We start from the raw sequence: 23,613 nt of genomic DNA on the forward strand, positions 1-23,613 counted from the left end.
ATATTATCCAAATGTTGTGAAACTGCAGTATTTTACTCACTATTAGTGTCAGAATATGCTACCCAGAAGTGTCATGTGAAGAGGAAGTCTCTCTACCTCTTTCTAATCGGCCGCTCATCTGTATTTTTGAGCATTTCTGTCAAAAATAATGAGCTGCTCCTTGGGTCGTTTCAGGCTGACAGCCACTGTGACTCCTGCTAATGGTGCTGTGACTCCTGGATTTCATCTGTTTGAAGGGATCTCATCTCTCTCAGTCCATTTCCTACTTTGCACAAACTCACTGTGTCCTCAGTTTTTCTTTGTTATCATCTTAATGTTTCCGCACAGTGTCTACTTCACTAAATGTGTTTTTTTTTTTGTTGTTTTTTGTTTTTAATAAGTCATGAGAGAAAACTCTCTGTGTGTCATCAGGAAGTAGCGATTATGAGCCGATGCAGTCATGTGGCCTTGAACTGGGTTGTAATCGCCAACCACTTGCAAACCAGTTTGATAGATTGTTGCACAGCTGGAGCGATAAATTGCTCATCTTGTGCAGTTTTTTTTTTTATTAGCAACAGAGAGTGAAACTGGGGAACATTCTGATGAAATGTTTATATATATATATTTTTTTTATGTTTGCATTCCTCACACTGTATTTTAAATAATCACCCAGAATGTAGTGCTCTCTGTGGATATTCCTTGCTGAAGTGAGGAATTAAAGTCTTGCAGCCAGACAGCAAAAAAAAAAATAAAAAATAGAGAAGCAAAAAGCAGAAGAGCTGGATGAGATCCAAAATAGGAGAGCCGGGAGAGCTTACTCTGTCTGCTGCCTGTCGATGGAGTAATACAGCTCCTGCATCTGCTCATCAGTGAGGACGCCGTCAGCGAAGTAGGACTGGAACTCCTCCATGGACAGCTTCCCATCGTCTGCAAGAAGACCAACAACCAGACTGTCTTTATAATGAGGCCTCGGCAGCTTTACACGGTTAGCATCGACACTTTCTGAGATACACTCATTAATCCCATCAGTCCTTAGCTTGTAAGACATTTTGTGTTGGAGGGGGTTTGGGGGGGTGGAACACAATTCAGCTGTGGCGTTGAAAGATTGGATTATGGTGGAACATTAGGCCCGAGTCCATAGCTGCAGCTGGGAGATGAACCTGTACGGAGAGATTGATCTTAATTTCTCTCGTTATTTCATGTTCCACATCATGTAGGAGTAAATACAGTCTGTTGCATCTCTGACTCATCATCCAACTCCTTCAGAGGCGGAACATTGGTTTTTGGTTTCGCACCCGATAAGACGCCTAAAATACAGAGCAGCTCAGATGGCACGTTACACAAGCGTTCACGGTTTCTTTTCGATCGGAGCTCCAGCAGAAACCCGGAGCTTAGGGGTACACAAACACGCAGCTTATGGGTCAGAACCAGACAGCCACGTTCTGTTGAGAAATGATGCCAAAAACGTCAAAAACAGTAAATATTAACAAGCGGTGAGTGCGAACGTGCTGTCTGTTCTGACCCGAGGGGGCGGGGAAAATGAAGAAGCGGTGTTGATTAACTGCTGGCTCGCCTCAGGATGACTCTTCTTCTCTCTTTGGCTGTAAATTGATCAAAAGTCTTTTTTTGATAAAATCCACTTTAGAAGTTTGCTTTTTGTGGAAACTAAAACAAAAAGACCGGATGTAGAAACGGCATCAAAAGGTGATTTAAGGGTTTTTAAGCTTTCTCCCGTCACTACTGTTAGTACAGTACATCTTAGTTCCTGCACAATAATTTTACTAACTTCTAACTAGCTATCTGTTTTACAACTGCTTCTATGATTTTAATCTCTTTCCTGGTGATGTCGTGTGAAGAACTGCGGAGTGTAACCTTACCCTGCCTTCTGTTTGGATTGGTTTGGTTTTCAGTGGAACTGTACAGGATATGTGTTTGGAAATGATTTATCATGATCTCATTATTACTACAAAAAGCTGAGCCTGTTATCATGGCCGTGTTAGAGAGCCGGTCTTTTTTCATGCTAAAATAAGCCGAGCTAAGCAGTGATTCTAAAGACAGCAGGTGTTATTAGTGTTTTACAGATAGATATTTTACATCCCAAAAACTCGATAATTTAACAGGGATGTGTAGATTTATATTCACTACGCTGATTTGTGTTCACAATGCATCTTATTCACACTTTTTCCACTCTTTTGACATAAAACACAATTCTTCAAAAGGTGCGGAAAACGGTTAGCCAGACTGAGAGACTTGCTCTTTCAAAAACCTGCTGATGTTGCTGCAGCTAATCTGAGGGAAGCTTTGTGTCTATGCACCAGCGCATCTTTAGGGAAATTAAAAGTGTTGTCTGCAGCAGCGGCGCGGCGGATTACCTACCTGCCTCACATTGTCCTGAATAAAACCTGCAGCTCAAAGTGTGGCTTGACTGAATGAAAAAAAAGCTATTTTTGCCATTTTGTTCAAGAAACTCTTGCACGCTTCGCTTGGGGCCGAAGGGTGTAAAGCTTCAACAAAGGCAGCGCTAACGATTCAGAACATACATCAGAATAATTCAAAAGAATATTAAAAATGTAACACAATAAGGTTCCTAACTTCAAAAGCAGGGGATTGGAGTCAGTCAATACTTTATTAGTCTTGAGTATTGTGGAAAAAACATTAAGGGTTTCTGTGCATGTTGCTAAAGAGTAAAGAAGTCTAAAGCTTTAATGCAAATCGAATGCAGCTTTTGAGTTTGATAAACAGAGCTACTTTTTAAGAATGTTTCCTTTATGAGTATGTTTTATTATGTTTTGTAATAGTTAGTTTAGTTCCTGTAAAAACTTAAAATGGTTTTAAATTGTATCTTCAGTTAGGTCGCTCCCCCCCCCCCCCACACACACACACGCACACAAACACACACACACATACAGGCAGACTTCAGAGAGGAGAAGGAACCGACACTCTACTGCAGCACTGTGCGTTGCTGCACAGATAATGGGCAACCAATATAATATGCACATCCTGTCCTGCTTAGCAGAATATAAAAAGCAACGTTTCAGTGCTGAGGCATAAAAAAAATATTTAAAAAATCAACAAACAGAGTAAATCCCACAGTTAAAATAATGAAGAGTCCAGTCGAGATATAGATGAGCTTCTCACAGCCAAAACCCTTTTCAGTTTATGTTAATCTAAAACCTTAAGAGATTAAGAAAAACTGAAAGTTTGCATCTCGGCTGCCATCTGGAGCTGCAGCATTTCTGCGTCCTGGGAGGATTTTTTTTTTCTTTTCTTTTAATGCCTAAAACCTCCTCTGGAGACAACAGGGAAGCAGGAGAATGAAACTCAGACCTCCTTTTTTTTGTTTGCTTTCTGCCCTCAGATATCTCACCTGTGCCGGGAACCAATTTGTTTTCAAAGTGTGCAATTTTCTCAGCCGTAGTGCCGCGATAAAGCTTTCGCCCCTTTACGTATTCTCTTCTGACATTTTCGGCCACGACATTAGACTCACCAAGCCGGAGCTGCAGAATGTGCAGAACACAATCCACTTTGCCATTTTAGTGGGTGCAACGTTGCAATCGGAAATGACTGCGAGAGGGCAATACGTTTATTTTTGTCAAGCTGTAACGTTTTAACTGCGATGTATTCAAACTTTGCTGTCCAGTTGGTCAGATGGACGGGTTACCACTGACCTTCATGTTCACATCTGACATAGATTTTTGTACACTAAAGCCCAGGGAACGGGGTGGGGACGTTGGGATAACTTTAAAAAAAAAAGGACCGCAATAATATACAAATAATATCGCAATGCCATGTCTTCCTATTGTTGTGCAACCCTTGCTTAGGTGCTCTCTCTGATATTTTAGTTGTATATTTTTAAGCTGTACTTTAAGAAAACATCTGAAAGCGTTTTGTAGCGCCTCTCACATCTCTCCTCGTTTAGAGATTTTTATTTCAAAGCCTCATCATTGACTTGTCAGTTTTTCGTGCCTGTTTTTGTTTTTGTTTCTGGATGATAAATCAGGGCAGGACTGTCAAAATAAATCATAATATCACTCATTACTCTTGTCGCGTATCAGCAAAAAAAAGAAAGAAAAAAAAAAGACTCATTTCTGTGCAAGATCATCGAGTGGAAGCTTTGTGTTTTCTATGTTGATGCACTCATACGGTTCACTGCTGCCTTTTAATAAAGGCTGCGAGGATATTAGTACGTTAGCTATTAGCCAGTTGTTATTATATTATAAATGCATGGCACTCCAGGCGTATTATGGCGGCCTACGCAGACGCTTCTGACTAGAAAGGCTGTTTATTTGCATCCTTTGGGTGCAAGGATCATTGAGTTTAAAGAGAGGAAAACACAAAGTGAGCTCTGCTGCAGGCTGATGATAACAACCTCAAACACGCAGGAACATTTCCCTTTTTGTTTTTCAAAAAGGAGTGAAAAACAATATCTTAGAGCAGTGGTCCCCAACCCCCGGTCCCTGGACCAATTGGTACCGGGCCGCGCAACAAATAATTAAATATTTCCGTTTTATGTATTATTTGCGTCTGGAAGGTCTTTTATTTTGAAAATCCTTTAACCGGATTCTCGGTTACTTGCGCGCCAACACTGAACCCACAAACAGCAAAATGAGTAAGAAACAGATCAGATGTCTTTGGAAAGTTTCTTTGCAAAGGGAAAAGGCCCAGAGAAGAGACAGGAGAATAGATTTATCCCGGACCTGTAGGTGAGTCCCACATTACAAGCCCGCTCTGCGTAACATGCGGCGACTGGCTGCTAATGAGGCAATGAAGCTTCAAAGTGCTTTGCCACGTAGAGACCAAGCAGGCTGTGGATATAAGCAACACTTAAGGTGTCATTGTCTCTCATCACTCCCAGATGGGACCGTCTCGGTGCAGAGAAACAAGCTCAGGGCTCCCGTTAGTCAGTAGCGCGAGTTAAAATTTTCATAAAAGTAAAATGTTCGTTTTTGTGGCGCATCTGTATCTTATTTTGAAGGGATATGTAAACGTTACCATAGCGACCAGAGTCAGAGAGCGTTTGGGCAGTGGTCGAGARGAGATGAGTAGAGCTTGTGAGTCTTAAGTCTGGTTTAGACGGCAAGATTTAAGAAATGTCGGCCGATTCTCCAAACCTCTGTGACCACAGAGCTGATAAAAGTACAGGTTCGATCGGTTCGTGTTTCCAGCCACACGGCAGGAGCAGGAGCAGCACACAGCACGAACCGATTCCAGTCACGAACATCCCGATTCCAGAGGATAATCCAGTAAAACCTCCAACATATCCATACGGGAATTTAGAATAACAAAGCATGGATGACGATGTAGAAGCAACAGTGATAGTTTGTGGACTCATTTTAAGAGATAAAAGTCTTGACCGGTCCGTGGTAATAAAAAGGTTGGGGACCACTGGCTTAGAGTGCTAAACTTTTAAACCACATTCTTGATTTGCCTAAACTGACAATGCAAGGACTCAAATCCATGCATAGAAAGGAGGAATCCGACCTCCCTCTTCTTTCATCTGCACACAAAAGCCCTGGTGGAAAAAAAAGAAGCACCTTTTATTTTCTTCATCTATAATTCACAAACGACAGTTTTCATCTAACGCCGTATCGTTAAAACGCGAACCCCAGACGACCCCCTGTTTAACGCGCCTCACGTTGCATCATTAATCTCGCTCTCAACGCATCACACACCCAGCATTTCTCCGGAGGAAAAGCGCGCGGAGTTTGTGGATGCCTCACAAGCATTAATAATCACTTGCCTCCTTTCTGCGTTTCGCTACGAGCAGGATGCAGCGCATGAATAAAAAATTAAGCGGGAAAAGATTTCCCGGTTTTTCAGCGCAACTTTTTTTACGGAGAGCTAAACGCTCCGTGTTTTCCTATGAGGAGGAGATGATTCTCTGAAGCAAAGTGGCAACAAAGAGTGAGATGGGAGAAGGGAAAAGTCTCGGGCGGGTTTCATTAGGAGTTAAAAATTCTGCTGGGACCCCAAATGTTGTGCATTATCTGCTCTATCTCTACATTGCCTTGCAGAAGTATTCGTTTAAGTTTCACACAAACACAAGATTCAAGCTTCAAAGGATTTTATCGGGTTTGATGTGACAAACCAACACAAACTGGGGATTTGTAATGTTTTTTTTTGTTGTTTTTTTTACAAATAAGTACCCAAACAGCAAGACGTGGTGTGTTGTTAAGAATATTTTTCTTTAGCAGGATATGGACGACAATGGAAAGATGGATGGAGTTAAATGTCAATCAAAGGGGCTGCAAAAGTCTTAAAACTGGGTCAGTAGTTCAGCTTCAACAAACCTAAAACCACATATCATTTTCCACCTACTTCACAGTTGTGCACCACTTTGTGATGGTCTATTAAGTACATTGAAATATACAGTTGAGAAAATGCAAAAAAAATAAAAAAAATAATAATCAAAGGGTGTGAATACTTTTAGCAAAGCTCTGTGTTCGCCTGCCTATCACTGCCATAAGCAGCGCATTGCTTCTGGCGGTGCACTGCAACAACGAGCGATGCCTGCAGGCTGAACTCTTGTGGTTCAGCCTGTGAAAGCCAGTCACATCAACAAAAAAACAACAAAAAAACATTGCAGCTCTGCATCTGACCTTGGTTATTATGGAGAGCAAGAGGAGGGCTACCGAGGGCACGTACAGAAGGAATAAAAAGGCTTCACTTCTGAACAAAGCTCTTCTACAGGTTTTTAGCATGCAAAATTATTTTTAAATATTATGGATCTCTTTGCCCGTCAGTCCAACTGGGTCAGGACTCACCGTTTTTGTCAGCCCGGCGAAAAATCTGCAAGAGGAAAAAAAAAAAAAAAAAAAAAAGGATTAGTAAAATTTCAAGTTGCATACCACAGAAAAGCATCAACATACTTCGACACTGGCTTGAAATGTAAGCTGAAGGATGTAGGAGCTGGAAGACACGGCCTGTCACCATTAGAGATAGCTCCATTTATTTAAGAGAAAACATAAAAAATGTCTGGTTAGTAATCAGCACTGCGATTATTGAACCTTAGGCATCTTTTAGAAATGTCCTTTTTCATTTAAGTATGACAGATATTGTCGTGCAGACACTTAAACCTTTGACCTTTGATAAAGGTATTTTAAAACTGGATTAATCAACCATCTTTTGGTTTTATTTGCTGTTTTTACTGTATTCTTTTGATTATTTTCTTTGTTCATGCTGTTACTATTATTTTTTGCATTGTGTTGTGGGACTACGTTACATCTGGTGTATTTACGGCAAGATTGTACACTCATTAATATGCTCTGCACAAATCAAATGAAATCCATTCAAATTTAAAAGCTTCTTGATGATAGAATACACTTTTATTTTGTTGCCACCACAAACTTTGGGATATATTAAAGCATTGTAACAGACCAACGGTTTAATATGTAGCTCTAAATGAAATTCAGTACTTACTGTAAGAAGTCATCTAGTTTGTAAATGTATTTTTTTTTCTTGTGAGTAATTCAGTCTCAGTATAAGTACAGTGGTTCTGCACAAGCCTTCAACATCCACAGCTCAGGTGGGAGGATCTGTTGACATGGCAACCATTAGTCGGTGCACTCCACAGTACTGGAGTAGAAGGAGTGGCAAGAAGCATCAGTGTGGAAAGAAAGTCAGAAGAAGTCAGAAGTGGAGTGGTCCAGTCAAAGTCCAGAACTAAGTCCGACTGAATATCAGCGGCGAGACACCAAAATTGACTTTCACAGAGGGTCTCAATATAATCTGAGCTACATTTTCCAAAGAAGAATAGGCAAGCCAAGATCTCAAGAACTCAACAGCATAAATACTCATTCAACTTCGACACTGCATCATACATGCATAAACGGAAAATAAGATAATCTCAGTGACTCAAAACATCTTCATCTCCAAAATAAGTGAGACATCACAGGAAAAGAAAATCTGACGTTTTCATACAATGCAGGAGAGCTTCAAACGAATACATCTCGTTCTTCTCTCTCTCGACGCTAAAAATGTTCCCACTGCTTCAAAATGTCTCCACAGTTCTGTGATCATCCAGTACAAAAGTGACACTGCTTCATGTTCATTAATCCATGCTATGAACTTGGCCAGAAAAAAATCCTCCCTCACACATATCAGGACACTAAATCTAAATAGATGCTAGATCGTGGTGTGTGAGTGTGAATGTGTGTGTGCGTATGAGATGCAAGATCAAGGAGGGTGTTTATTTCCAGCTTTTTTCCTCTCTGCTCAGTGACTCTGAGTGAACCCGAACAGATCAGTGGTGGGTTGATTCATTTCATCATCAAACGGGAGTCTTCAAAAAGCACGACACCCTTCAATTTCATCGGTTTCAAAACTATATTCTGCCTATTTCCAGTTTACAACAGTAGCGATGTGGTTAAATAAACATGAAATACGTAGATATATGCTAAACAAATAAAGAAGATACGTGATGTGATCCAGACACCTGCAGTGCGTGTCCATAGGGGTTCATCAGTGGTTCTGTTTGGACTTTGATCAAAAGTGAAAAATAACAGAGCAATATTTAACAAACGTAATAATAATAATAATAATAATAATAATAATAATAATAATATTTTCAAAAAGGCCAGGTTTAGGCTCACCGTTACAGAACTGCAGGGAGGAGTCACATCTTAGGGCCGGCAAGTCTCCATAACAACCATTTATTTTAAGACTTTTATATAAACCATTACCAAGGGTGCCAATAATTGTGAGAGCTGAATTATATAAAACATTTTATGCCACTGCATTGAATTACTTTAACTTCTGACCTACACAAAACTGAGGTTCTTAAAATGTCATAAACTCTGTCACAGTGAACAATAACGTCAGCTATTAATATTCCTAGTTAATTGAAGGTTTTTTTTAAATTATCTTGAATATGTTTCTTTTTTTTAACTGTTAAATGTAAAAGGTTACCTGGGGGTATTATGAACGATGGATTCAACAGAATGGGATCCTTGATTAGAAGCTCTACAAAAGATTAAAGATTTAAAGATGACGTTCCATTTGAACACATCTGACACAATGTAGGAAAAGAAAAGGAGCCAAGATTAAAATGTACGATTTGTATCAAGCTTAAACAAAGGAAGACATGAGATGTTCAATAATAAAAAACATTTTATTTGTGCTTTTATTTCTTTCGTTTGAAATATAAACAAGGGAAGCACCTGTAAAACTTGCCTGTTTGGCAGTTTACACTGAGAAGATGCTCGGTTTGTTCTGCAGGATGTAACAAACTGGTTCAAAACAACATATAATGGTCAGTTGCTTTAAAATTGTGAAAGGATTTATAGTAAATCAAACCATGAATGTTATCGGCCAAATGGGGTTGAGCTCTGCTGAAGTTACAAGCACAGATTTCAGTCTGGGTGGTTCTACAAAACTGTATCAAAAACAAAATGTCTGAGCTATTTTTAAATAATAAATAAAAAATAAAAAAACTTCTGTCACGTTATATCCCAGTGAAACACGTGAAAAAAAAACTACGAAAAGGTTCAGGATCTATCAAAACTTATTCAAGAAATATTTTTGCTCAAATTCTCCATTTTCAACAAACTACAAAATCAATAAAAATGACCACTGACTTCCTCTTTCTCATTCTGACTGAATGTGACCGCTGCGTCACAGTCGCAGTAATCACCTACTGGAAATGTGGCTCTGTGACAGATTCGGGGCTACAGCTGGCAGATGATCTGCAGCTGCCCTCGGCCTCCTGTGGAGTGACAAGCTGCTATGCTGACGTTTGGGTGGAGGTGGGAAGCCCTATCACTGTCAGACCCCCGCCCCCAACAGGAGCTCCGAGACCGCATCCCACCCAAGACAGCTGACAGAAAAGCAAACTGGAAGCTTGGACAAGCGAACACGAGCCAGTGAAGAAATCTGAGAGGAAGATTCGATTTCATTGGACTATTTTACGCCTGACTCGAGGGACAGGCAGACTTCATGCCTAAACTGTAATTATGAAGATGTAGAAAAACAGTAGCAAAACAGGGGATAGGTTCTCGGATTTACTTGTTGGCTTTTCTTCTGCTTTTGTAGTAAATCATATTGTAGAGCACAGAATGCAGAGGCAAAGTATAAGCCAAGGAAATCTCATCTCAGGGATGTAAAGAGGATTTATACCAGAGTGTTGGTACAACCAATCAATGCGTGTAATTAAAACAAAACAGACTAACAGATTTTTTCACAAAGAGGTGGGGGGAAAAAAACAACACAAAAGAGCTATTTTATTCTCTCTTTTGGGAGCTCTGGAGAGACTGAAAACCTCACACTTGCCTCAGTTCCCTGTGAAATACTGCAAATATGTGTGTGTGTGTGTGTGTGTGTGTGTGTGTGTGCTAGGTTGATTTAATATTGGAAATCTATCCAGTGCAGCTCAATTCCATTATTTTTGGAGTGGCAACTTAAAGAGATAAGGACACCTACATGAAAAAGGTTTCGTGAAAGCGTCTGTTCAAAGCAACAGGGAAAACCCATGTTAGCAAGTTTAGACGGTTGTGAAGAAATGCAAAGCTATAAGACGGGGATTGAAAATATACTGTACATTTAAACCAAATGCACATTCACCGCAGACTGATTTCCTTTTCATATGCAGTAATCCACCTCGAGGGAAGTGAATTACATTTACTGCAAGCAAGCAAGAGTCTAAAGATAGGAAATGATGCTGATGGTTGACACTTGGCTCTTTCGTGGTGCATCCTGTAACTAAATTGAAATCGGCTTAAATTAAAATAACAGAAAAATGAGGGAGGTTTTAGAGAGTATAAGGAAAATGCACTGGTAATAGTTGGCTCTCTCGAGGTGCATTCTGTGAATTAAAACAAATTAAATTAACTTTACTGAAATAAAATTTGGAAGCCGTCTTGGGGAAATTAAATTAACTTTGCTGCAAGTCAGCTGTTTGAAGATTGATGGCAACGTGCAGATAAACTTGTTTCCCCTTCGATGGTGCATATAAATACAATAAAAAGGTTTTATATGGCTACCTTTCAGAGGACTAAGCAGATGAGCAGCAAGACATTTCCTTAGTGGCGATATGCTGTTTATACCCTAATAAATAATTCAAAACGTGTCGGTTGGAGCTTTATTTTTTATTTTTATTTTTTAAGGGAGATTCCTCATAAAACATACATGTCTTACAGGCTGATTTGGTGGAGCAAAAATCATCATTAAGGTTCTTATCTTCACACAAATAACCTGACAAGGATAACGATGCTGAACTCGTTAGCACGCCAATTGTTTTCAGCATGCTAGGATGACCGAGTTGGACAGGCGTTTGTTCTTAACGCGCTCACCTTTCTTACGTAATAGTGGCGTGAATGGGCCGAGTTTTAACTCGGTAAGAGCCATTCATAAAGAGAGGAGTGAAGGACAGTGAGTCAGGCGGACTGTACGGTGAGGAAACGACACCTCAACAGACGGACAGAAGGCTGAACACGTTTCGATAAGGACACAAACATGCACGAGGCTCAACTCAAACCCCGTCTGTGTTTCCAACGCCGTGACATCCGGTGTGTTTTACTTACGTCCTGGAATAAAGCGAAGCCTTGGTTCTGATTGGAGTCCAGCTCCTGCTGCTTTCTCAAGTGCTCGTGCTTGGCGGACTGGAGACACATGGTGATCAGCTCCGTGCAGGCCAGCATCTTGACGCTTTGATATTATGCTTCTGCTTATGGAAAAAAAAACAAAGAAAGATTGTCCTGTTTCTTGTGCGGGTCTAGATGAAGAGCTCGTCCTTGTGACAGAGGGTAGTGGGTGATGCTGGTGATGCTGCTGCTGCTGCTACTTGTCCTGTGTGATCCAGTCAGAGAGAGATGGACCCTTTTGCTGCCCCCTGTCTGCCAGTCGGTAGCAGCGGAATTGAGAAAATAAAAAAATAAAACAAAAACTCCGCCTCCGCGGAGGCGCCATTGATTCAGGAGTCGGAGAAACGCACCATCTGCCTGCGTTCTAACTATCTGTGCTACCCATTCATCCGTCCTACCTTGTGGCAATGCGCATGCGCATGTCGATGTTACGTCACATACTGCTTATTCAGCCGATTTCTTATCAATACATCCTACATGCGCACAAGCACGGACAGATAGACATAGCTATCTATCCTGGAATGTGCCTTTCTGACAAGAACAGAATTTTGGAAGCATTGGCGGTTTCTGATATGGGTGTCCGCCCAGGGCGTCATCTTGTGGGGTCTGAAAAATTTACTTTGTGTGGATGTTTATTACAGATTGCTAAAAACTCAAACTTGGGGAAATAAATTAAATACAAAGAATTAAATGAAGACAGCCCAGGTGAAAAAAAGTATACTTTAGCATACTTCAAACATACTTAAATTTGTGAAAGTACACTTTAAGTACACTAATTATTAAGTGTACTACCTATAAGTATATCTGAAGTATACTAAAAATACACTTGTACCAATTTCGAAATTAGTACTTTAAACACACTTAAACATAATTGTACCAAAATACACTTTTAATATATTAAATAAAAGTATACTTTAAGTATACTTTTATACTTAAAGTATAAAGGCATACTTTTATACTTTAAAAGTGTACTTTTAAAGTATACTTTAAATTTTTAAGTGCCTTAATAATCTTTTACTATTTATTAAAATTGCATACAATAAAAAAAATGATAATCATGATGTAATTTTTAAGAAAGTATCCAATCAATTTTCAGATGTGTGATGTAAAACCTTATAATCAACGGCATTAGCTCCAGTTCATACTCCAGACCAGATGGTGGAGGTAATGCACACTTTCATTTATTTAGAAAACGCCACAAAGAGAAGAAAGAACTTCAACGCAGGGAAGATAAGCTGTTAAAATTCGCGATTTTTACTCGCATAATATTGCCTTAAAAGTAGAGAGGACCATGACAATATTACTAATTTTGGTAAATTCTAACTGGTGACGTCCTAGTCCGAGTTAGACGACAACACAACGGGACAACAACCGATGGAAATGAAATGTGTGTCACAAAAGGAGCCCGGGGGGATGAAGGCTGCTAAGTGTTGCTAGCTGGTGGTACGTTTGCTTATTAATTATCTTCATTTAATTATAAACAGTGCAGTAAAGACATATAACTTACGTTGGTTTCTTAAATAATTATTTTATAAAGTTTATTGTGACTTGTATGATTATTACTATAGGAATCATTCAGCTTCATGTTATAACTGCATGGAGGTTGTTTGTTGCGACTTATACTTTAATTCATAAACTAACCTGGTTTTAATTAAGCTCCATAAGACAGAGAGACTTTGATATTGTGATGTGGTTGTTGTTCTAACTCGTTCATCAATGATTTTATCATCAACATATGTTTGCAGTCTAGCTAAGCAAATGGAGATGAAAGAGGAAGCCAGAGAAATCAGGTGTTAGAAAACCTAAAGACTTTCTGTCTYAGAAGAAGCTCTGACTCCACCAGATCACCAACCAGCTCTGAAGATGAACCTCCACATTGTCTTCATGATGTAAGTTTGTTTTTTCAATGCGGAGCTAGCTACATTTTCAACAACAAAAACTGCTGTGTTACCAACACCAAGTTCTTAATAAACATGATTTGGTTTAAAGGCAACTGGAAAGAATTTTTCTCTTCTTGTTAATCTAACATTTATCTTTCATTTTTTTTATTTGTTGTTGACTTTCAGGGCMCTGTGATGGACTGGTGRCCTGTCCAGGGTGAACCCTGCCTCTCATCTGATGGCTGCTGGAGATGGGCACCACCAGCCCCCCTCACCACCCTGCAAGGATCAGTGTGTTCAGATCATGGATGGAAAGATTTTAAGGTAGTTTGTCTCCTTAAGTCCACAATTAAAACAGCTTCATAGTTAATGCCAACATCAACTGATTCTATGATATTGCTGACCATTTTTTTCTACTTCTAACATAAACAGGCAAAGAAGACACCCAGAAATGTTTTTCCACCCCAGGCATCCGGTCCAAATCATCATCAGTTCTTATGATGCCACATACATGGCGAGTCCACAACGTCTTAAAATTGTAAGTATTATTTTTTTATTTGCCATTTTTCTGTTCTCTTTAAATACAAATGCTTTCTCTGTTTAATTGCTCTATTGTTCTTTTTTGTAAGCTTCTGTAAGGTGCAGTGAACGAGAATGTTCTGTCGTTGATCCTCACTTTCATTTTTTATTGTCACACTTAAATTTTCATGTGCATTGTGTTCACTTTTGATGTGTAAACTGATAATTTATGTAAAGTTCATAAAGTTGTGAGTAAAATTGGACAATTTTAAAATGTCTGTAATAAAACAAAATTTTTGAATTACCTTGGGCATCTTGTGTAATTAATCTTTCCATGTAATTGTAGCCTAAAACAATGTAAGTCCTGTAGTGTAGTTATGCATGTCATGTACAAAATAGGTACGTAGGAATAAAGACTTTCACGAGTAATTAAAATGATAGTTTATTATCAATAGCAGGAAATCAAAAATAAAAATTAAGTGTAATTTAAATACATTACTAATATATTAATAGTATATTTAAAATATATTTGAAATATATTAAATGTATATTTTTAATATAATTCTGAGACAGAATTATTACACTCAAAATATAATAATTATATCAAAATATAATAACGCTCTGAAATATATTTAAAAAGTATACTTTAAGTACACTAAGTACACCTGAAGTTGTTCCAAAAAATTATGTATAGTATACTAAAATACACTATTAGTTCTAATTTAATACTATTTAAATACTCCTAAAGTATACTAAGCACAAAATTAGTTGTTCCAAAATAGTATAGTTTAAGTACATCGATAAAAGTATGTTAAAATTTAGTATACTAAAGTATACTTTTTTTTCACCTGGGAGTCTCTGATGTATAAAGAATACGCTAGTCATTGCCTTTTTAGTCTTTCTAACAAACAGAAATGATTTGGTCACTATGTACCGGTATTGATCAGTAGCTTTTTGTATATGACCAGAACTTGTTAAAGTATCTTTATTTTTAATTCCTAAAAACTATAAAATTACTAAACTCTCAATGGCAAGTAGTAGACCATATTTAAAGTGTTTTAAAAAACAAACACATGCACATTCATCTGTTTTAAATTAGGCTGTTGTGATTAAATGAAGATTACATTAAACGTGGTCTAAGATTGAGCTTTTCTTTTCAGTGGCATATAATCTTTCATTATGACATTATCACTTTTTGTCAGACCCAACTGAAGCTGGGTAGGTGAACGGCACATATCTGCATCTTTGCACCTCCCACACATACGCTACCAGCTCCCTGCCCGGCCCCCTTACAGGCTGAGCCCTTCATAGGAACACAAGATTGCAAAATACTCTTTTTAACATCTGACGTATAAGAAAGAGTCTACTCTCTCTTACTTTCTGCCTGTTTGCTGTTCTGAAGTTCGTCCTCAGTGCAGGTCAACAGGTGAGTTCAGGTTTGCTAGTTAGTTAGTTAGTTAGTTAGTTAGTTAGTTAGTTAGTTAGTTAGTTAGTTAGTTAGTGTTTATGTTCTGGTGAATAATTTCAGGAATGTATCTAATAAATGTATGTTATATTTAATTTATTTAGTAATTTTGTAAATATATTTACTTATTTAATGTTTGTTTTTTATTCAATAGTAATACGAGTGCATTTAACAAAGTCATTTATTTATGGTTGTTTTCTTAGATAATTTAAAAAATTTTATTTACTCATTTGTGGTTTTTATTTTACCCAATAATACCCAAGCATATTTTATTTGTTTATATTATTTTCACGTTACAAGTTTCATTTAAAGAAGCCATTTATTTATTTGTTTTATTTTATTTATTTTTTGTTATTTGCATTTGATCTTTTTGGGATCTATGTGTACATAGCTGTAAATAAATGATACCAATAAAATGTCAGGCATTAAGAAAACAAAACAAACCAAGCAGTTATTAGTTATGATATTGTTGGAGTGTTTAGTAATTAGTAACTAAACCCAAGGAAAGAAAACATTCGGCCACAAGAAAAGGCCACAAATCCCTAGAACTGCTTTATCAGTTGACCACAGCAGATAAGGAGAACCAGCCTTTTACAAAACGAAACAACACACGGACATAATATTTAGAAAATTAAAACACTGATCAGTCTTTATGAATATAGTGATATAGATTAGTCAAAAAAACTATTGAGTCAGAAACTTATTTGTTCCTGTCTTTTATGAAATATTTTGACAATAGATGGATAAAGGGGTTCATAATTTGAAAAACTTAGAGTTTTGCCGTAATCAGCTGGTGATGTCAGAACGGCTCTTGAGGATCTGCAGCGTGCAGATAAGTAGCAGCTGAATGACACACCCTTGATTAGAACCTCCATGCTGAACCATTACACCACCATCATCCCTCTAGGAATAGAGTTTGCCTTTACAAATTCACTAAGACAACAGATCGCCATAACAGATGCAATAATTTCCTGCTTCCTGCCTTTTGCCAGGATAAGAACAGCTCCGGTACAATGGCAGCCTTTCTTCATCACTGCCCCTTCCTGAAGTCTGTCCCACATCCAGCTTTAAGAAGAACTGGAGCTGCTTTGCTGTCTCTGGCCGACCAATGTCCCATCATCGCTCGGCAGATCACCGTGAGCGGCACGTCCTCTCTGGAGGCCAAGCTGGGCTCCTCGCCCACCAAACCCAACGGCCAGCTTCCAACAGTGGAGCAAAAGAGGAAGTTTGCTCAAACCGCAACTCAGGTGGCGGTGTCTGCATCGAAGGGCTGCCCCTTCGTCAGCTCACAGATTGGGATGGTTAAAGCTAGCCCTGAGGTTCAGGAGGACGTCGAAGGTGGTAGGGGTTACGGGAGTGTCACAAGTTTAACTCTTAACAGAGGCCAAGTTCACAAAAATTCACAAATTCCTCTCGCAGGTTTGATGACCTCTCTGTTGAAAGGCGTAAAAGAGTCCGTGTTTTCAACTTCTCATCAAACCAGCATGGACATCCAACTCAATGACAACATGGGTAAGATTGACCATTTCCAACGTGCTCTTTATTTAACATGATAAATTCCCATCATGCCTTAAAAATACGTCGTCTCTGATGGCTAATTTCATGTCAATGTGACCCACAAACCAGTTGGACCCAGTTACGATTATGATAGCTTCTTCAAGGAAATGATTGAAGAGAAAAAGAAGGACCACACTTACAGAGTGTTTAAGACCGTAAACAGGAGCGCCAAGCAATTCCCCCATGCCGAGGATTACTCCCTTTCTGCAAGAAAGGCCTCTCAGGTCTCAGTGTGGTGCAGCAACGACTATCTGGGAATGAGCCGGCACCCAAAGGTCCTTGGTGCCATCAGGTAGGCAGACGAATTGACAGGTAAAAACTCTGTATTTTAGGTCTGTTTCTCTTATTGTTCTTTTAATGTGTACTATTAAAATTCAGAGGAAAACTCAGGTATTTTAGTAGTTTAGGTGGGTCCAGAAACTGCACTTTGAGTTTGGAATACCTTCAGGAATCCATCATCTGCATAACATTGTCTAAATAATTTGAAAATATTAATATTCCTATTAATATGTGCTTTTGTTGGCGATTTTTTTAATGTTCTTTGTGAGTCATGATCCTTTATGATCATTTTAACTCTTGCGGCGTGGGCTCCCAACTCACAGGCCTCAAAACCTTTAATACGGGCGTCCTTCTAAGTGCCAGACCAATCAGATCCAAGCATCAAAAGGCATACAGAAAATGCAAAAACAAAAAATTGTCATTTAAATTTGCAATAAAATTGACCAACACAAGGAACAATCGCTTCATTATAAATTTAAGTCCAAACTTAAATGTATCTTTAAATTTTTGACCAACATGTTTTTTCTGACTCAAAGTTCTATTAACAACTTGTAGCATCCTAGACCAAGTTCATTTGAATCTGATAGAGGATTTCTGGATGCCAAATTGGTCTTCTTTCTTAAATGTAAAAAAGAAAAAAGTGTTCTTAATTGATACCTTTTTTAATGTCTGTTAAAACAAGGTGATCAGTTAACACCCTACAACTATAACCTTATTTCCTAAACCTCCGTTCCTCTAATGAAACTGAAAGGTTAATCTCCATAAATGAAAACAAAATATTATAACAGCTACAGATCATCATAGATCTACTTAAAATAATTTTTTAAAAATCACCTTTTCTTTAAATTGACGTTGCCCTTACCACATGTTAGCATGAGCGCATCCCTGCTAAAAACTAGCATATGAATCATAACAAGGATCCTTCGGGTTTAGATTTTGCATATGCTTACAACTACAAGTCTTGTTGTATTTTAAGTCAGAAAACACACAAAAAAATTTGCTAGAACCAGTACTGTGGGGGAAAAAAATAAATTGGTGTGATATATAGAACCGGCCATTTAAATGAGATAATCTTGGTTTTGGCTGTCCTCAGAGATGCCCTGGAGAATCACGGTGCAGGAGCTGGAGGGACCCGGAACATCTCCGGCACCAGCAACTTCCACGTTTCTATGGAAAAGGAGCTCGCTCAACTGCACAAGAAAGATGCTGCTTTGGTGTTTTCCTCCTGCTTTGTTGCAAATGACTCCACCCTCTTCACTCTGGCAAAAAATCTCCCAGGTAAGTGGAAACCCATGATCTGGATGAATAAATTCGGTCACTGACAAGAGGACTGAGTCGGAGTTGCTTCAGAACTGTTTTTGAAAAGCCATGTTCAGGACATAATATAAATTAGTGATTTTACAACTGAACAAGGGTTTTATGCACACTATACCAATCTGAACCATAACCCCTAACTGTCCTATATAGAGTAGCCTCTCATTTCATGGGGTGTTCCCTCTGCCATGCAGGCTGCGAGATCTACTCTGATGCAGGGAACCATGCGTCAATGATCCAAGGCATCAGGAACAGCAGGGCCAAGCGCTTCATCTTCCGCCACAATGACAGCCGACACCTGGAGGAACTGCTGCAGCGCTCCGACCCGAAGACTCCAAAGATCGTGGCGTTTGAGACCGTGCACTCCATGGATGGTGAGTCCACTGTAATGGCAACAAACTTTATTCTAGTTTGTGCTCTACAGTTGTTGTTGTTGTTGTTGTTGTGTGTGTGTGTGTGTGTGTGTGTGTGTGTGTGTGTGTGTGTGTGTGTGTGTGTGTGTGTGTGTGTGTCTGTGTTCTGGACCTGCAGGACGTGTGAATATCTACAGGAGAATTTTCTTCTTTCGCTGAACTGGAACCTGGATCTGCATGACGACATTATTTTATTAAATGAGGTGTTGGAAATGATCAGGTTCTGTTTCTCATCAAATGTAACTCAACGCATGTTGACCCGGTTCTGGATGGCCCGACCCGTTCAAACTGAAACCAGGAGCAGCTGCTGGTGAAGAACCGCTGAACGCAACTTCATGATTTAATGATCAATTAAAATGAGATTAAAACGCAAATAAATAAGAAGAAGACAGAAAAAACTAAAACAAAATTTTCCACCAGACGGTGTTGAGATTAATTAAGCAGAGAAAGTTTGGTGAAAGGATGAAAGTTGGTTCATATCTGCTTCTCACACCAGTTTATTAAACTGGGATAAATACAGTGAAGCTGAGAACTGGACCATTTCCTCCAGGTGAACTCAGGTTCCGCTTCACCTGCAGAGGATCAAACCTCCGCGATGTTCTGATGGACCCACCGAACCGGAAGCTGCCGGTCTCTCTCTCTCTCTCCCTCCCTCATAAATCCATCTCTGCTCTCTCTCCTCCTCATCCTTCGCTCTCCGCCTCTCGGGCTGCAGCTCCGCTCTCTCTCTGGAAGTTGCAGGCTGCTCTCTCTGTCTCTCTCTCTCTCCTCTCCGCTCCCTGACGGCTGGACTGAGGAATTATGAGCAGAGCTCTCCCCGCCTCTGACACCCTGTCTTGAATCATTCTGTTTCCCAACCGAACCGAACCGAACCGAGCCGAGGCGAGCATGGAGACCGGACTCTGCATCCTCCTGACTTTCCTCCTCCAGCAGGTAGGACCAGTGTGTGTGTGTGTGTGTGTGTGATTTGCTGCTGCGGTTTAAGTTTAGCGACTCTTCCAGCAACAATCACCTGCGGTCCATCGGAACCGAGTCAGAGTTCCGACCGGCTGTCAGCAGTGAAGCCGAGTTTGGGCTGAAGAGTCTCAGTGATCCGCGGCGCTTCGCTCACTTTCAGGAAAACCTCACATTTAGTGGACAGACAGCTGGGGACAGACCGGACCGGACCGGACCGGACAGACCGGACCGGACCGGACAGACTGGACCGGACCGGGCCGGGGGAAGCAGCAGGCTGTCTGTCCCCTCTGTCTGTGTGCAAATCACGGCTCCAGCTCTTGTCTCCAGCCGCATCTACATTCCGCTCAGCCTCCAACTTGAGCGGCTCTTTGGGTCTGGGTGCGTGTACCGTGCGCGCGCATGTGTGTGTGTACCGTGCGCGCGCATGTGTGTGTGTACCGTGCGCGCACATGTGTGTGTGTGTACCGTGCGCGCGCATGTGTGTGTGCGTGTACCGTGCGCGCGCATGTGTGCGTGTGTGTGTGAAGAGAGCGGAGGCTGCTCTCTGCTCCGTCTTTGGTCTCTGGAGGTATTTAATAAACGCGGCTGGTGGAACCGGGTTGGTCGGACTGTAACTCAGCTGCCGGTTCGGTTCGGTCCGGTCCGACCAGCCGCTCCGCCGTCAGGTGTTTGGAGGCTGTGGAGGGAGAAGCTGCAGACGGCGGAGGTTCCTCACACTTTGCTCTCATTTCAGCTGCATTTCCTCTGATCTCTGAGCAGGGCGACTCACAGGGGGGCAGCGGGGGGCCTGAGCCCTCCTGCCCAGCCTTTCACATTAAAATAAAAATCTGTCCTAAATGTTTCATATGAGCTAACAGGTGAGGATCATGTCCATGCTCTGACCTCCAGACAGATTTAAAGCGCGGCTAAAGCAAAGGAGCTGGATTAGCAGAGCTGCCAACTGCTGATGATGTCATCATGAATCTCTGCTGTCTGAATGTTGGGCTGTTAGCATGTTAGCATAAGGCAGTCTTCAGTCAGAGGGTTCTTCAGATTGGTTGCAGGACTGACTGCTACTGGAGCCCACAGCATCACCATCCAGAACGACTGATGATCTGAACTGTGACACATTTAATCATCCTTTGGGGATAAACAAAGTGTTTGTGAGCTTCTGATTGGAGCTGATGCTTCAGTGCGTTGTAAGCAGCCCCCCCCCCCCTCAGCATGACCTCTGACCTCATCATTTTTACAGACATTTTCCCATAATTCCTCAGGTGTCAGATCAGCAGGACGGTTTTGTTGGCAGCCGGCGGTGAACGTTGAAGTAGCAGCTAATTCTGAAGCCAGTGTCTGTTTTTGAAATGTGGGAGATTCCCTGAAGCGTAGCGGCTAGCAGCTCCTTTGGTAAACTCTCTCTCCTCTGTTCCTCTCGCTCGCCCGTGTATCCGCAGCGCTGGGAGACGGCAGACGGCTCGGCTCGTTTGGTGCTTGTTGTCTGACCTGTGTAGGTTTGGTGCTGGCCGCCTGCTGCGCGTTACTCACTTTAATTGGCCGAGCGATTTCTGGGTCTCTGATTCAGGCTAATAGAAATTATTTAACTTCTGTTTTATTGATTACAACCTGCCCTCTCCTGCTCACACACACACACACACACACACACACACACACACACACACACACACACACTGCAGTGCGCGTGACGGCGTTTTCCATTAAGCAGATATTCATTCATTATTAGGAACGACTAGAAAGAAACCAGTTAACTGAGAAACCAGGTTAGTTAGAAGCAGAAATGAAACAATCTGTGAAACTGAAACAAAGAGCAGATTTTCTGTCATCCTGGGAAATACATTCCTGTCAAATCTCCATCTCTCAGTTGTGCACGTTTAATTCTGCAAATATGGATGATAAAATATGTGAATCATGTTTCAAACAAAGCTGCAGCTTCCCAGGTTATTTCCAGTTTCTGGTCCACATCTCTACGCAGCATGCAAACAGATTCATCCTGCTTGACTCATGGTGCACACTGAAATGTGTCATCTCTCCTTGTAGAATCACAGGAGCTTCCTATCTCTGCCGTATTTGTGTGGGCTCAAAGCGATTCTCCAGCTGATGGGAAACACGGAGACTTCTGGAGTCTCGGTTTCTCTTCCTCTCCACATCAGGTTTTATCTCGGCACCGGCTGCAGTTTGAGGCTGTAGCCGAGCCTGGAACGGGATTTCCAGTCCTTCTGGAAACCATGGAAGGATAAACAGACAGATGGAGGATGAGGGAGGAGGGAGATGGTGTTGGTCGCTGCAGCCTCAGGAGAGCCAGAGAAACGTTTTACTGCTGCTTGTCACTGAAAGACGAAACAAACACCTGACAAAGTGAAATGAATCAATGAGTGAATGAAGAAGCTTTCAAAGAAACGCCTTTGATTTGGCTGTGAGGTCACAGAATCAACATGTTAGCTCAAGTATTCACACCCACTGACAGATTCATCTAATCCAATTCATCAGCCATTTCTGGATTGTGGAAATTCCTGCAAACTGAGATGAAAACATGAATCCTTTCTAACCGGATCGGAGCGGGTTTCCCCCGTCGGACCGGACCTTTCCTCCAGGTATGAAAACCCGACCAGACCCACTTTCTGATCAGTTCCAGACCCACTCGGCTCCGGTTCTGGTGTGAAGACAGAGGTTCATGGTGCAGCGATGCCTGGAGGGTCGGCAGGTCGCGGCCTGTTGGGGTGAAAGTGGGACGTTGTCAGGAATCTTTTGCTGTCTCACATTGGGATCTGATTTTTAGGGTCACGATTCGATTCAAAGTCAGTTTGATGAAAATCGATTCATTTCTGCTTCGATCCATCAGTGAGCTCCTGATCTGCCCGTCTGCTTTGGGAAGCAGAATAACAAATAGAGACATCAGGCTGTGGTTTTCACATTTATGAAGTTTTAAATATTAATCCATGCTCCATTCCTCCCTCCTTGCATCCTCCATTTTGCTTTTCGGCAGCGTCCCAGAGAGAGCGCCACCTTTCTGCAGACAGCCTCCTCTGTGGGCCATGTTTTCATTTCCATCCAAGAGATTTCAGCCATCTGACAATCTTTGGAGTTATTTGGTGAAGAATCGTGGCGTAGCGTAGCGAAAAGAGGCGTGGCCTGGCTGAGTGGCTCCGCCCACCAGTGATGTTCCTGAAGGCCAGTCTTCATTTTGTGAAGCGGTGAAGTTCATGTCTTCCCAATAATTTAGTAAAACCCAAAAGGAGTCAAATGTTTTCCTTCAGTGAAGAAAAATGTAACATTAAAAGAAAACAGTGAAGATTCAACCAGTTGAATCTGTTTCATTTTTGTATTTTTCTCTATTTTAATACTTTCTTCGCATGCGAATGATCCAGTACCGTCGCCATGGCACCGACAGTACAGTGCAGACGATGTAACAAAATGGAGGCCAAATGGCAGCAGATTTGCTTTATTTTTTAAACATCAGGACATTTTAAATGAATCATAATAAATGAGAATCGAGATTTTTGTTGCACAGCATTAATTCACAGACCACAAGCTGAACACGAGACATTTACTCAAACATTCAACTTTTAACTCCGGTTGGTCATAGAGCGGCCACACACACACACACACACACACACACACACACACCTAGACACACCTAGACACACACACACACACACACACACACACACACACACACACAC

At 40.8% G+C, this 23,613-nt stretch overlaps 3 protein-coding genes across 3 annotated transcripts in view; 2 read left to right on the forward strand and 1 right to left on the reverse strand.

The window, feature by feature from the left end:
* The window catches only part of LOC103481164 (N-terminal EF-hand calcium-binding protein 1-like), a 20,670-nt gene extending 8,731 nt beyond the window's left edge, over nt 1-11,939 (reverse strand). The window contains exons 1-3 of the mRNA XM_008436464.2: nt 11,496-11,939; nt 6,744-6,768; nt 798-906 (exon numbers count right to left, since the gene is read on the reverse strand). Of these exons, the coding sequence (XP_008434686.1) occupies nt 798-906; nt 6,744-6,768; nt 11,496-11,612 (251 nt within the window). The 5' untranslated portion in view covers nt 11,613-11,939. The remainder of the gene's footprint in view (nt 1-797; nt 907-6,743; nt 6,769-11,495) is intronic.
* Nucleotides 11,940-15,261: 3,322 nt separating this feature from the next.
* LOC103481316 (5-aminolevulinate synthase, erythroid-specific, mitochondrial-like) lies at nt 15,262-19,020 on the forward strand (the record flags this gene model as incomplete). The annotated part of the gene is made up of 6 exons (XM_017310656.1): nt 15,262-15,380; nt 16,412-16,760; nt 16,839-16,931; nt 17,046-17,268; nt 18,349-18,533; nt 18,764-19,020. Coding segments are annotated over exons 2-6 (1,086 nt in total), but the record flags the coding sequence as incomplete, so codon positions are not given.
* Nucleotides 19,021-19,684: 664 nt separating this feature from the next.
* The window catches only part of cdh13 (cadherin 13, H-cadherin (heart)), a 283,792-nt gene continuing 279,863 nt past the window's right edge, over nt 19,685-23,613 (forward strand). The window contains exon 1 of the mRNA XM_008436465.2: nt 19,685-19,915. Coding sequence (XP_008434687.2) covers nt 19,871-19,915 — 45 coding nt within the window. The 5' untranslated portion in view covers nt 19,685-19,870. The remainder of the gene's footprint in view (nt 19,916-23,613) is intronic.

Source organism: Poecilia reticulata, linkage group LG19 (assembly GCF_000633615.1).
Source record: "Poecilia reticulata strain Guanapo linkage group LG19, Guppy_female_1.0+MT, whole genome shotgun sequence".
In the NCBI taxonomy this organism is placed as follows: domain Eukaryota; kingdom Metazoa; phylum Chordata; class Actinopteri; order Cyprinodontiformes; family Poeciliidae; genus Poecilia; species Poecilia reticulata.